At 43.5% G+C, this 12,293-nt stretch overlaps 1 protein-coding gene across 1 annotated transcript in view; it reads right to left on the reverse strand.

The window, feature by feature from the left end:
• Positions 1–3,059: 3,059 nt before the first annotated feature.
• Positions 3,060–12,293, reverse strand: part of TIMD4 (T cell immunoglobulin and mucin domain containing 4) — a 33,902-nt gene continuing 24,668 nt past the window's right edge. Inside the window, exons 6-9 of the mRNA XM_059919578.1 lie at positions 7,449–7,495; positions 5,878–5,971; positions 4,075–4,114; positions 3,060–3,141 (exon numbers count right to left, since the gene is read on the reverse strand). Coding sequence (XP_059775561.1) covers positions 3,069–3,141; positions 4,075–4,114; positions 5,878–5,971; positions 7,449–7,495 — 254 coding nt within the window. The 3' untranslated portion in view covers positions 3,060–3,068. The remainder of the gene's footprint in view (positions 3,142–4,074; positions 4,115–5,877; positions 5,972–7,448; positions 7,496–12,293) is intronic.

The following is a 12,293-nucleotide window of genomic DNA, read 5'->3' on the forward strand; positions in this document are numbered from 1 at the left end:
ATCAGCTGTCCGTCCTCTGAGTTCGCCACCCCAGCCTTGGGCAGAGCCTAAGGGTGCTTATTCTATGCCCCCTTGGGTGGAAATCAGGAGCTAGGAATCTCACATCTGCATTGGGAAGATTCCTCTGTCACAGCATGGAGAACAAATTGGAGACGGAAAGGAGTGAAGTTGGTGAGGATGGTTAGAAGCTACCCTAAGAGTCCAGGCAGAAAGTAATGCTAGCTTAACAGAGGGCTGACAAGGAGTCCACCAAGACCTTGGGCACTGGCTGCTGGAAACTCCCACTCCTCCCTCCACCACTCTACCCCACCCCCACCCCTGCATGGCCACACCCACCACCACAGAGCCCTGGTCACAGGAGAGTATTTTCTTAAAATCTCCATCCTCCTCTTAGGGATTATTATGCTTCCATAGTTCTCAAACTCTAAGGTGCATCATAATCACCTGGAAGACTTGTTCAACTACAGATCATGGGGCTCCACTGGGGAGTTTCTGAGTCAATAGGTGTGGTGTGGGGATGAGAATGTGTACGACTAACAAGGTCCAGGTGATGCTCAGGCTGCTGGTCTGAAGTGCCCCGTTGCTGTTTGCAGCAACAGCAGCGGTTCTCAACCCTGGCTGCACATTAGAACCACTTGGAGCATTAGGAAAAAAAAAAAAAAAAAAATCAGATGTCCAGGCCACACCCCAGACCAATTACAAAAGAATCTCCTAAAGGGTAGGACTCAGGAATTGACATTTAAAAAAATTCCCCAGATAATTGCAGCGTTCAGCTAAGGTTGAGAGCTACTAGGCTAGAGGGTCCTGGAGGCCATTACCAGTTGTAAAATACTACAACTACTCATTTAAATGTTTCTGAATCTGACCAAGGAGTTGCAGAAATATAGTTGGGAAAAGACTGAAGATGGCCCCTTGCAAAACACAAAGATACTCATTGAGCTGAGATGTTCTGTTTAGGGGGCATGGGATTTGCTGTCGGCTTTTCTAGGCAGACCCGAGTTGGTCATGGCCCAGGTGGTGGTCGTTTTGGAAGGTGGGTAGGCAGCATGAGCTAAGTTAGGACGGGGAGTCTCAATGACCCATGAAATGTTAAAACCTGTTTGCACGAGGTCACCTAGTCCCACTCCATTTTCCAGATGGGGACACTGAAGCCCTGCACCTGACTCTATTGCCCCACACCCACCCACCCCCAGTTTCTAAATTTAAATGTAACAGGCTGGTCAAGCCATTTCCAGTATTTTCAGTTAACACAGAGGAGAAAGTCAAGCCAAATAAAGAAGCAACCCGTGTGCTGCTAATTATTTCCTTCACTTAGGCCAAACGTGCCACTCACCTTGGCACCAAAAGAGTGAGGCAGAAGGCATGCTGCCCTGGGCAGGTAGTTCTGCAAGTGCTCAGGTAAGAGGGAGATGTTTTTATTAACTGCTGGACCCGTGTGAACTCACAGTTCCAGGAATCTAGAGGCTGTAGCAGTCAAGTCATAAGACTGCTTTTTTCCCCTCTCTTAAATGTAGTGTCAAGAGAGTCGAAATATAAAGTATGGTTACCTGGAAAGACCATGCACTTACTTCATTAAGGCGGTTACTGCCCCAAACCTACTACCAGGAAGTATTTCAGACAAATTTCTTTCAGCTCTGGCTGACTTTCCACATTTCTGCCCAACCAGAGGCCTCTCACTCAGGTGCACATTCTTTCCATTCAGTCAACAACTGCTTGTTTTAACCTCTCTCCCGTGGTTCCTCATGCTACTAGCTCTCAAAGTGTTCAAATAAACCTGTTCTTATTGAGGAGCCAATTCCCATGAACTTTATTTAGAGAAACTGATCTGGACCGACTCACTGTCCCATCCATGTGCCAGCCCTGCTTGGACATCCATGTCATTCACCACAATTTACTCTGATGAACTCTTGGCTGTTTCCAACATTAAATTCCCCAAGCAAGAATTAAGATGTGACACTATGGTCACCTCTAAAGATACTCAGGTGTGAACAGAAAATAATAGAAAACCTAGACGTTTTAGAGGTGAGTCAAAATGATGGTGTGATTCCATGTTGTTTCCTGCATTATTGATGACAATCAATACATAATATATCATCAATATGTTATTGATGACAATTAATAACGCAGGGATGCCCATACCATACCCAGAGCGGGGCACTGAATTCTTTTTTTTAAACGGCTCTGATGTCCTGCTAGCCATCTTTTTTTTTTTTTTTTTTTAATTTATTTTATTTATGGCTGTGTTGGGTCTTCGTTTCTGTGCGAGGGCTTTCTCCAGTTGTGGCAAGCGGGGGCCACTCTTCATCGCGGTGCGCGGGCCTCTCGCTATCGCGGCCTCTCTTGTTGCAGAGCACAGGCTCCAGACGCGTAGGCTCAGCAATTGTGGCTCACGGGCCCAGCCGCTCCGCGGCATGTGGGATCTTCCCAGACCAGGGCTCGAACCCGTGTCCCCTGCATTGGCAGGCGGATTCTCAACCACTGCGCCACCAGGGAAGCCCTGGGGCACTGAATTCTTAAAGCTGGGCATAAAAGGAGAGATACAAATGCATGCAAGGCAAAGGCAACTACGGTAGGGAAGGGACCAGAAATCATGTCCCAGAAACAAGGCAATTTAGAGAAACGTGAGGCTCTCCTTTCGGTATCTGGAGCACTGCTACCAGGTGGAAGAGAGTTTAGACCTGTTCTGTGTAAGCACAAGGAGTTCAGCTAGGACCAGCAGGCAGATGCTATCTGGACACAGACTTTGTTCTAAATATTTCTAAGTCTCAGAAGTGCCCTGAGATTGAATGGACTTCCTTGGGTGTGATAGTGAGTTCACCATCACTGAAGGTGTTCAGTTATACTGTGGAAGATCACTTAGCAGTAATGCTACAGAGATTAAACCATGAGAAGGTGTGGTCTCTAAGGTAACTTTCACTTGTGAAACTAAGGCAAGACTGGATCAGTGACACCAAGGCAACAGATGGTTTTTTTTAAAAAAAAAAAAAAAAACAACAAAACATTCTAAGACTTATTTTGATAATTCACACATCATATCCTCATCCTCAATCCTAAGAGAAAGGGGCACTTTAGAGTGTGAAAAGACCGTCTTCATCTTCTCTTCCGTCAAGGACATTTTTACCTTCTCCAACACTGTCTAGCCTGTAAAGAGAGAAGAGAGGCTGATGTGATGAGAAACACCAAGACCAGGAATGAATGGATGCTGCTAGATTATAAAACAACTAATCAAGGGCTGTTAGAGTTAAAAGGGCTCAGGGTCCATCCAGTCCAAGCCTCACATTTCACAGATGGGAAAACTGAGGCCACAGGGGATAAAGGGCTTTTGCCAATCTATTATAATAAGGGGATTTAAAGTTTCTGTATTAGCAAAGTATAAAATCATGATCTAAATGTATTTATTTACCAAGAGGATCTCCAAGTATGACTTTGAAAAGTTACCTTGCTAACCTTCAGTTTCCCTACTTGTTAATCTTTACTTGTTAATATAGATATTGTGGTATTGATGCAATTATTAAGTGAAAGCAAGGTGTTCATCACAGTTTACACCAAATCTTTTCATTTCTTTACCAAAAAGCTATATAACAGGACAGATATCCAAAATCCCTTTCCAGAGACTTCAAATTATTTAAAAAACAAAACACAAAACTGCTCCCATGGTCTAATTTGCCAGAGGAATTAAATCCCAGGAATGATACTATACATGTTTTCTCATTTTCCATACTGCCAACTCACCTCTCAGTGAACTCCAGTTTAACAATGACCTTTTAAAGTGAGTCACCCAGAGTGGAACAAATATTGGGTAGAATGACATATCACCTTCTTTCTTTTGCATGTCATACTTCTGTTAATGCAACCTGCCACTGTATTTGCATTTTGGACAAATATCACAGTGTTAACCAAGACAGAGGTTAACGTGAGCTGAATCGCCACATCTTTTCCACCTCTAATGCCACATTTCTCCAACCGTGTATTTAATCAGAATATAAACACAAGTCATTAACCACTGAGTAGTATCTAATCATTTGTAAGAGCTTGTACAATCATTACAACAGTCAGTCACGCAAGATGAATTACCTGGTGTGTTTCTGGACACAATGGTTTTCCATGACTTTCCCTGAAAAGACAAGGCCAGGTTAGAAGCAGAGTAGCTGTGTTTATGTGAAATGCTGGGGGAAGGACGGAGCAACATTATGAAGAGCACAGGTGGTCCAAAGGTGGGAACTTAGGAACTGGATTTGGCAGAGAAAGCCACTCCTTTCCCCAGATCAGATGATTGCTTCTTTAGGCCCCTAGTTACTGCTCATCAATCACAGCTGTTCCAACATCGTGGGCAATGGTGTTAAGCTGCTTTATCCTTTTTTTTTGGCCGGGCTGTGAGGCTTGAGGAATCTTAGTTCTCCGACCAGGGATTGAACCCAGGCCCCGGCAGTGAAAGTCCTAACCACTGGAGTGCCAGGGAATTCCCTAAGCTGCTTTATTCTTGAGTTATTTGAATTCAAGTAACTCACTTGGGTTTTAAAACACTTCCTTAGGACACGTACCCATAATTTCCCAAACTGTAACATGCCTTTGTATGAAGGTTAATGGCAAACTTCCACTAAGCTCCAAATTTCCTTTTGCAGTGTTCACTAGGGATAGATGTGGAGACACACGACTTTCACTGTTGCTCAAACAGGCTGAGATGGTTACTACTAGTCAGAGCTCCTCACTTACTACCAGTTTCTGTTAATGACTACAGAACAATTTTTTCCCCATTTTTACAGGACCAGGTGCTACGTGCCTGTACCTGGCATGAAAACTATAAACCCCGGTTCATGATTTCTTTTTGCAATGTTTTAAAACTTTTTTTTTTTTTTTTGAAGGCAGGGGAGGGCAGATACAAGGTCATGGACCAGCTCAAGAATCTAATGACAGCTATGGACCCTGTCCTCTGAAAACTGCAGATATGAATGTACAAGTGCTTTTGCACACGATTTTAAGGGATTCACTGGTCCCCTGAGGTCCATCTGTGGACCCTAGGTTAAGAAGTTTTACTTTAAGGGAACAAATAAGAAGACCGGGGTGATTCACGGCTCTCTTCCTGGGGCATTCCTAGCCAGAGGAAGAGGCTGGGTCAGGGTTTCCTCCACCCCAAGACAGTGATAAGAACAGTACTTCCCACTTAAGGCAGTCAGGAGCATGAAACGAGTTAGATATGTCAAGAATATAGCATCATGGGACTTCCCTGGTGGCGCAGTGGTTAAGAATCCGCCTGCCAATGCAGGGGACACGGGTTGGATCCCTGGTCCGGGAAGATCCCACGTGCCGCGGAGCAACTAAGCCCGTGTACCACAACTACTGAGCCTGCGCTCTAGAGCCCGTGAGCCACAACTACTGAAGCCCGTGAGCCACAACTACTGAAGCCCATGCACCTAGAGCCCGTGCTTCGCAGCAAGAGAATCTACCACAATGAGAAGCCCGTGCACCGCAACACAGTAGCCCCCACTCGCCGCAAATAGGGAATGCCCCCGCACAGCAGTGAAGACCCAACGCAGCCTAAATAAATAAATAAATAGATAGATAAAATAAATTTTAAAAAAAGAATATAGCATCAGGACTGGCACAGAATAAGTGTCCAATAAATAAAGGTGCTCTTCTTTTACTTTTCTTTCCCAAAATATAAACTCTGTCAGGGGGATGACGCTCAAAGCCTTTAGCATCTTAGAGAGAATGAGTTTACCTCTAACCTCCTTGATGGGGATGATGAGGGCAATGATAGAAGTGGGACTCTAAGGAATGGGGAAAACGGGCAGGAAGCAGAATCCATCCACTCCCTGATCCCCCTGGAGTTTCCAAAGCTCTGAAGGGCTTCATCCCACCTGGTCCTGCCCTCCTTACCTCGAAGGAAAAATGCCAGAAGCAATGCCAACAGCACAAATCCCAGGGAGGGAGCAATGATCTTGAGCAGGTTGTAGTTGTTGGTCATTTTTATCTGGTGAGACACAGGGAAGGCGACTGGGTCACTCATTTCCGAACAGCATCCTCCCGTGAGTTTCCCATCACTAGCACACCATCCGGTGACCGGCAGCTTCACTGCAGCTCACCACCTTTTGCCCAATGTGTCTCAAGATCAAAACAAAGCCAGCCTTACGAATTAGACTTTAAAAAAAAAAAAAAAAAAAGTGGAAAATCTGAAACATTTTACCCAGACCCTTCCCTCAAATTTTCCTAAGTCTTAAACACCAGGTAGCTGGGCTGTGGGGTGTGAAGATTAAAAAAAAATAACTGTCCTGTAAGCCGTGGCCTCCACTGTCAAATCTCTTTACTGGCCATCACCTAAATCCTTTCAGCTCTACCTACACCTGTGTGTTAGTTCTTTTCCTGGCTGACTTAGACTTCTAGAGGCAATAAGATGAAAGAGAAAGTGGAACTCAATTTCAAATTTTCTGCAGTGGTGGTTCTCAAAGTGTAGCCAGGGGACCCCCCATGAGATCAAAATGATTTTCAGGACACATTATTTGCCATTTTTACTGTCATTCTTTCACGAGACGTACAGTGAAGTTTCCCAGAGGTTACGGTTATGTGACATGTGATGTGAAGGTGTCAGTGCTCTGATAACATAATATGCAAGATACGAGAACCTCTATCTCCTATTGAGCCAGACATTAATGAGACTTGCAAAAATGTAAACCAATGCCACTTTTTTCACTTATATTTTTTCATTCAGGAAAATGTAGTTATTTTTCATAAAGTATTATTTATGTTAACATCTGATGGGTTTCTTATACTTTTTTAAATGAATTCATATTGTTTTTAACTTCTCAGTTTTAATTTTTACGAATATAAAGGGGTCCTGACACCAAATAGTCTGAGAATCACCGCTCTACAGGCAGCATCTAGCTCCCTGGGGGCTACACCATCTCCCATTGGCCAGGCCAGGCTCCATCCCCTCAGCTTCCTATCCCTTCTCTTACAAGGCAGCAGAGGCAGGGCAATAATCTCTCTCTGAGGAGAGAGAAGGGGAAGAAGGAAGAATGAATGAGAGCTTCACTTTTCCCTTATACGTTGTCTATACTACCTGACGGTTTTACATGAAGCAGCTTGAATCTCTTTCATAATAATACAAATGAATGAAGGATAAGCTCAGAAAATAAGAGGAACGCCGGTGACAGGTGTTGATTCTGTAGAATGTCACTAATTCTGGGGCAGCAGAGGGACCACATAATAATTTCAATGTTTTGGTTTATCCTTCTTTTCTCTTTTCAAAGCGTCTGCACATATAGAAGTAACGATATCAACATTATTTCTGCCAAGAGTACAAGTCTACAAATTCCTTCACTGTTTCATAACAGTTGCAATGTATTTTGCCCTTAGATAGATCTGCTTCCCCAGTCTATTTCCACAAACCTTTATTGTGGATTTTAAAACTGTAGGTCATATACTTCAAAATACTTCACAAAAATTTTTACCTGTTCTGATTCAAATCCATTTGGCACAAGAAATGGCGTCTCAGATGCTGGGAAGGAGAAAGAGAAGATAATGTTTATATTTCCTGTGGGAGAATAAAATGCCACATCCTGAAATAGACACTTCAGTTGATGTGTTTAATCTTTTAATCCCAACTTTTCTTTTTTTGCATAATTTATTTATGCACATTTGTTTTGGTATGTTTTTATCTAAAGCTCATCTGCTGTCCAGTATTATCCCACAGGAGCATCTCCATTTTACAGATGGGTAGAGTGAGGCATTAGGCCAGCAGGCAATTGAATCTAAATTTTCTTTAAGCCCCGGTAATGTATTCAGGACTTTTCTCCAGAAAGAAAACCTGTCAGTCTATCAGTTAACAAATATTTATTAAGCATTTATTATAGGCCATGCACTATTCTATCTGTACCATCGACCTTCTCGATGGAGTTTACAACTTAGTACAGAAAACCAAATTTAAACAAATAATGTAAATAGTTGAAAAAAAGCAATTGTGCAAGATTCTGGGAAGAAATAGTATAAGGTGTCAGAGGTACATCATAAGGATGGCTGACCGGTTCTAGAGGGTCACATCCTTGAGAATGTGAAATTTAAGCTGAGACACGGAGTCATGGATTTGTAACTGATAGCTGAGTTCAACAAGGGAACCATACTGAGAATCTACCAAGTACTAAGCACGGTTCTGGGCACCAAGAATGCAGAGATGAATATGGCATGGTCCCACCCTCATGAAATTTACAGTACACTAGAGGAGGGAGACCAGAAGCTTATTTCAGCCTAACAGGCCAAAGGTAAGGATGCAGGATGGACAACCTGCTGGGGAGGGTGGGCAGAGGGAGAGGCACTTAGCCCCACGGTAGTTCACTGAGTGCTATCAGAATTAAGCTCCATGAAGACACTGTCCCTCCGTGCCCGCCCAACAGTGGGACTCCAACACTGCCTGGCACATACTTGGTGCTCAATAAATGTTTGTTGAACGAGTTAACACCTGAACTGAGTTAAGGTTGTGTAACAATGAACAAAGCAAGATGGTAAAGGCATTTTAGGTAGAAGAACATCAGCAAAGCTATGGAAACATGAAACAGGATGGTTCCCATTCAACTGGCAAGCGTCTGTGAAGGTGTAAAATGAGAAGTGGGGGGTGGCAGGGGATGGCATGGAGATGGGCAGGAACCAGTCACGGAAGGTCTTTTCTTTCATGCTGCTAAGTCTCCCTTTAGTTCTGTAAGCAGTGGGAAACCACAGAAACGTTTCAAGCAGGTTATGATCCAGTTAGGAGGATAAGAGAAGAGCCAAGAAGAGATTACTATCTATCTGATTCCAGGTCTGAAATTCAGAGCTGGAAGTGAAGGGAGAGAGACAGATTCCAGAAATGCTTAGGAGGGAGATCAAGAGGATACGGACATTGAAGGTGGGGTGAGAAAGAGCTGAGTCTTAGATAACTTGAAGTTTCCTCCTTGTGAAAGTGGGCCATTGCCTGAACTGTCCCCTAGGACTGGGAAGAGCAGACGTAGCAAGGCAGGGGACAGAAAGGCAAGGAGCTCAGATTTAGAGTCGCTGAGTGTCAGGTACCAGAGGGACATTGCAAACCCTATTTGCGTAATAAGCAGTTGACTGATTTGACTCTGAATCAAACTCGGGAAAAGGTTGGAGCTGGAGATACTGATTTGGGAGTCATCAGGATCCAGGCAGCAGATAAAAACCTCAGAGTGTGTAAGAAACCCAAGGGCTACATGTCCAGAGAAAGAGGGGAGCAGGAATCCTGAGAAACCCTAGCACTTAAAAGGTAGGCAGAGGAGGTGGAGGAGAAGGAAGAAGAAACAGGGCAGGGAGCAGCGAGTGAGAGCAGTGTCCCGGGGCCAGGGCAGGGGAGAATGTCCAGGAGGGATGCAACGTCATATGTGCAATAAAACCTTCCCACAGAAGCAGAACACAAAGCCACACACAGAGGAGGCCCGAATGTAACACATAGCTAGGGTAATAATTATTGAAATTGATCGCTGTTTCCCCCAAGCTTCTCTGCACTCAAGGCAAAAGGAGAAACGTGACAGGTTTTGTAAGGCTCATAATTTGGTACAAGAGAGCTTACTTGTTCTACAGGGAAAGTGACTTGTTGAATGCCTAGGAGCATAAAACTCAGAGGGGGAAATTCAGCATGTTTTCATATCCTACAACTTAGTTAATGTTGTTTTTCTCTCAGCTATTATCCCCTAGAGCTGGAAACTGCAGGAAAGTGTTCAAAATTCCTACCCTGTTCTGTCAAAATCCTGCTGTATCACAATCATTTGTGATGGGTAAGCTTGAAATTGAAACCATCAAAGAGAAAAGCCAGCCTGGGTCATTTCTGTCAGAGCTAATCTGTATTTTAAATGGGAGTCGTCTAAAGGGAGACACATTTTGCAAACACAAACCCTGCTGAGTGATACCAGACAGCACTTTTTCTTCTCCTTCTCCTCCTCCTTCTTCTGAAAATGCCAGAAGCCCAAATGGAAGTACTCATAGGGCTGCAGTGTTATACACCAAAGAGCAACAAGAAATACACACTGGTGGTTGGCTTTTCTTCCTTGTGAAAAGTAGCAATGCCTGCGGCCGGGGGATAGGAGTTACACAAGTCCAGGCTATTGGTTTTCATGTCCTCTGTGTTCTGCTGGCCATTACATTCTCAAGGCCCTGAACGCTGCCATGAGCACATTCAGGCAAAGGCAGAGCCTCCCAGAACTCGCAAGAAAAGCACTTCTGTGAGAGAGGAATTGTAGTGGGTTGAATATTGTCCCCACGCCCACCCCCCGCAAATCATGTCCAAGTAGAACCTCAGATTGCAACCTTATTTAGAAATAGGGTCTTTACAGACGTAATTAGTTAAGGATCTTAAGATGAAATAATCCTAGATTTAGGATGATCCTAAATCCAATGGCTGGTACCTTTACAGGAACAGAAGAGGACACACAGAGCCACACACAGAGAAGGTCATGTGAACACGGAGGCAGAGATGGGAGTGATGCTGCCATAAATCAAGGAATCCCTGCGGCACCAGAAGCTGGAAGAGGCAAGGAAGTATTCTCCTCTAGAGCCTTCAGAGAGAGTAAGGTTCTGCTGACACCTGGATTTCAGACTGCTAGCCTCCAGAACTGTGAGAGAATAACTTTCTCTTGTTTTAAGCCACCTTGTTTGTGATAATTGTTACCGCAGCCCTGGGAAACAGATACAGGTATTAAAGGAAATTGACATATGAAGAATGAGAGTGGCCTTCCATGGGGGAAACCAGCCTAAGAAAGAATAAGGAAATGGGTGCTGAGCACACATAAGATGACTAAATGGAATCGAAAGGCCTGGCATTAAGCTCAAAAGAGCATTAATCTAATATATTATTACTAGCATTCCACTGAACATTTAATCCTCAGGAACAACCCTATGGGGCAGACGTCAGCCCATACTGCCAGTGAAAAAACTAAGGTTCGGAGAGTTGAGCAATGTGATGAAGGTCAAATAGGTCGTAGGTGGTGGAGCTAGAATTTGAACCTGTCTGACTAACATCAACACCTATGCTCTTAACAATCTTATTATACTGGAGTTCGAGCATAATTGTACCATGTAAATAGCATGTCCCACTGAGGCAAGAAGGAATGCTCAGTATAATGATTTGCACTGAATCTAGGAAAGTGATGGTCCAGAGCCGTGGTCCCCAGAGAGGGCTCAGCGCTCACCTTGACTGTGCAAGGCCATCCACTGGGAGTGGGGAAAATGAGAGCTTCTGTTTACATTTAATTAAATTGAATCCTTGCAACATTTATTCTGGAGGGATATATTCCAACATGTACATGTTAGTATGGAGGTGTATTTGAACAAATTATCAATAAGTGTTTTACCACTAATAATACATTTTTAGCCTGGTCAAGAGAGGAAGAATGAGTCACTTGGAGACTATGGTAGACAAAGTAATGAAACCCAAAGGTGTCCATGTCTAATCTTCAGAATTTGTGATATGTATATGTATGGCAAAAGAGACTTTGCAATGTGATCAAGTGAAGGCTCTTGAGATGGGAAGATTATCCTGCATTATCCAGTGGGCCCAATGCAATCACAAGGATCCTTATAAGAGGGAGGCCAAAATGTCAAAGCTGGGTAGGTGAGGATGGAAGAAGAGGTCAGAGAGAAAGAGAGATTTGAAGATCCTATGTTGCTGACTTAAAGATGGAGGTAATGGGCTGAAAGCCAAAGAAAGCAAGTGACACCCCAAAGCTGGAAAAGGCAAGGAAATTGATTCCCCCCCCAAGACAATTCAGAAGGAATACAGCCCCACCAACCCCTTGATTCTAGGACTTCTGACCTCCAGAACTGTAAGATTAATCTGTGCTATTTTAAGCCACTACCGTTCAGGTAATTTGTAATAACAGCAACAGAAAACTAACACAGAGACACTGGCCTCCAAGATCTTCCAAGACAAAAGTGGCTCTGGGGATGGGCACATGGGATGAAAGGAAGATTGCCTTTTTATTTAAAAGTTTTTTGTACGCTTTGTAGTTTTGTCATGTAGGTGTAGTATCTATCTTTAAAAAAAATTAGTTAAATTGCAAGAACAACAACAAAAGAATCTTAAGATTAACCATGCTTTTCCCAGGTCCATGCACTCACCAATGCTTCTGATGAATATCAGATTTTCCTACAAGGTGAGAATGTATTTACATTAAAAAAAAAAAAAAACCAAAATAGGGACCCCTTGGCAGCTAGAGTTCTCACTGTAAATTAGTAAATTGGCTTGCTGGTTTAATTTTAGGCTCTTGAGTTCTGGGTATACATGGGTACTCTGAAAAATGGAATTTCTGTAAAAA

This window comes from Balaenoptera ricei, chromosome 3, assembly GCF_028023285.1.
Source record: "Balaenoptera ricei isolate mBalRic1 chromosome 3, mBalRic1.hap2, whole genome shotgun sequence".
NCBI classification, from domain to species: Eukaryota; Metazoa; Chordata; class Mammalia; order Artiodactyla; family Balaenopteridae; genus Balaenoptera; species Balaenoptera ricei.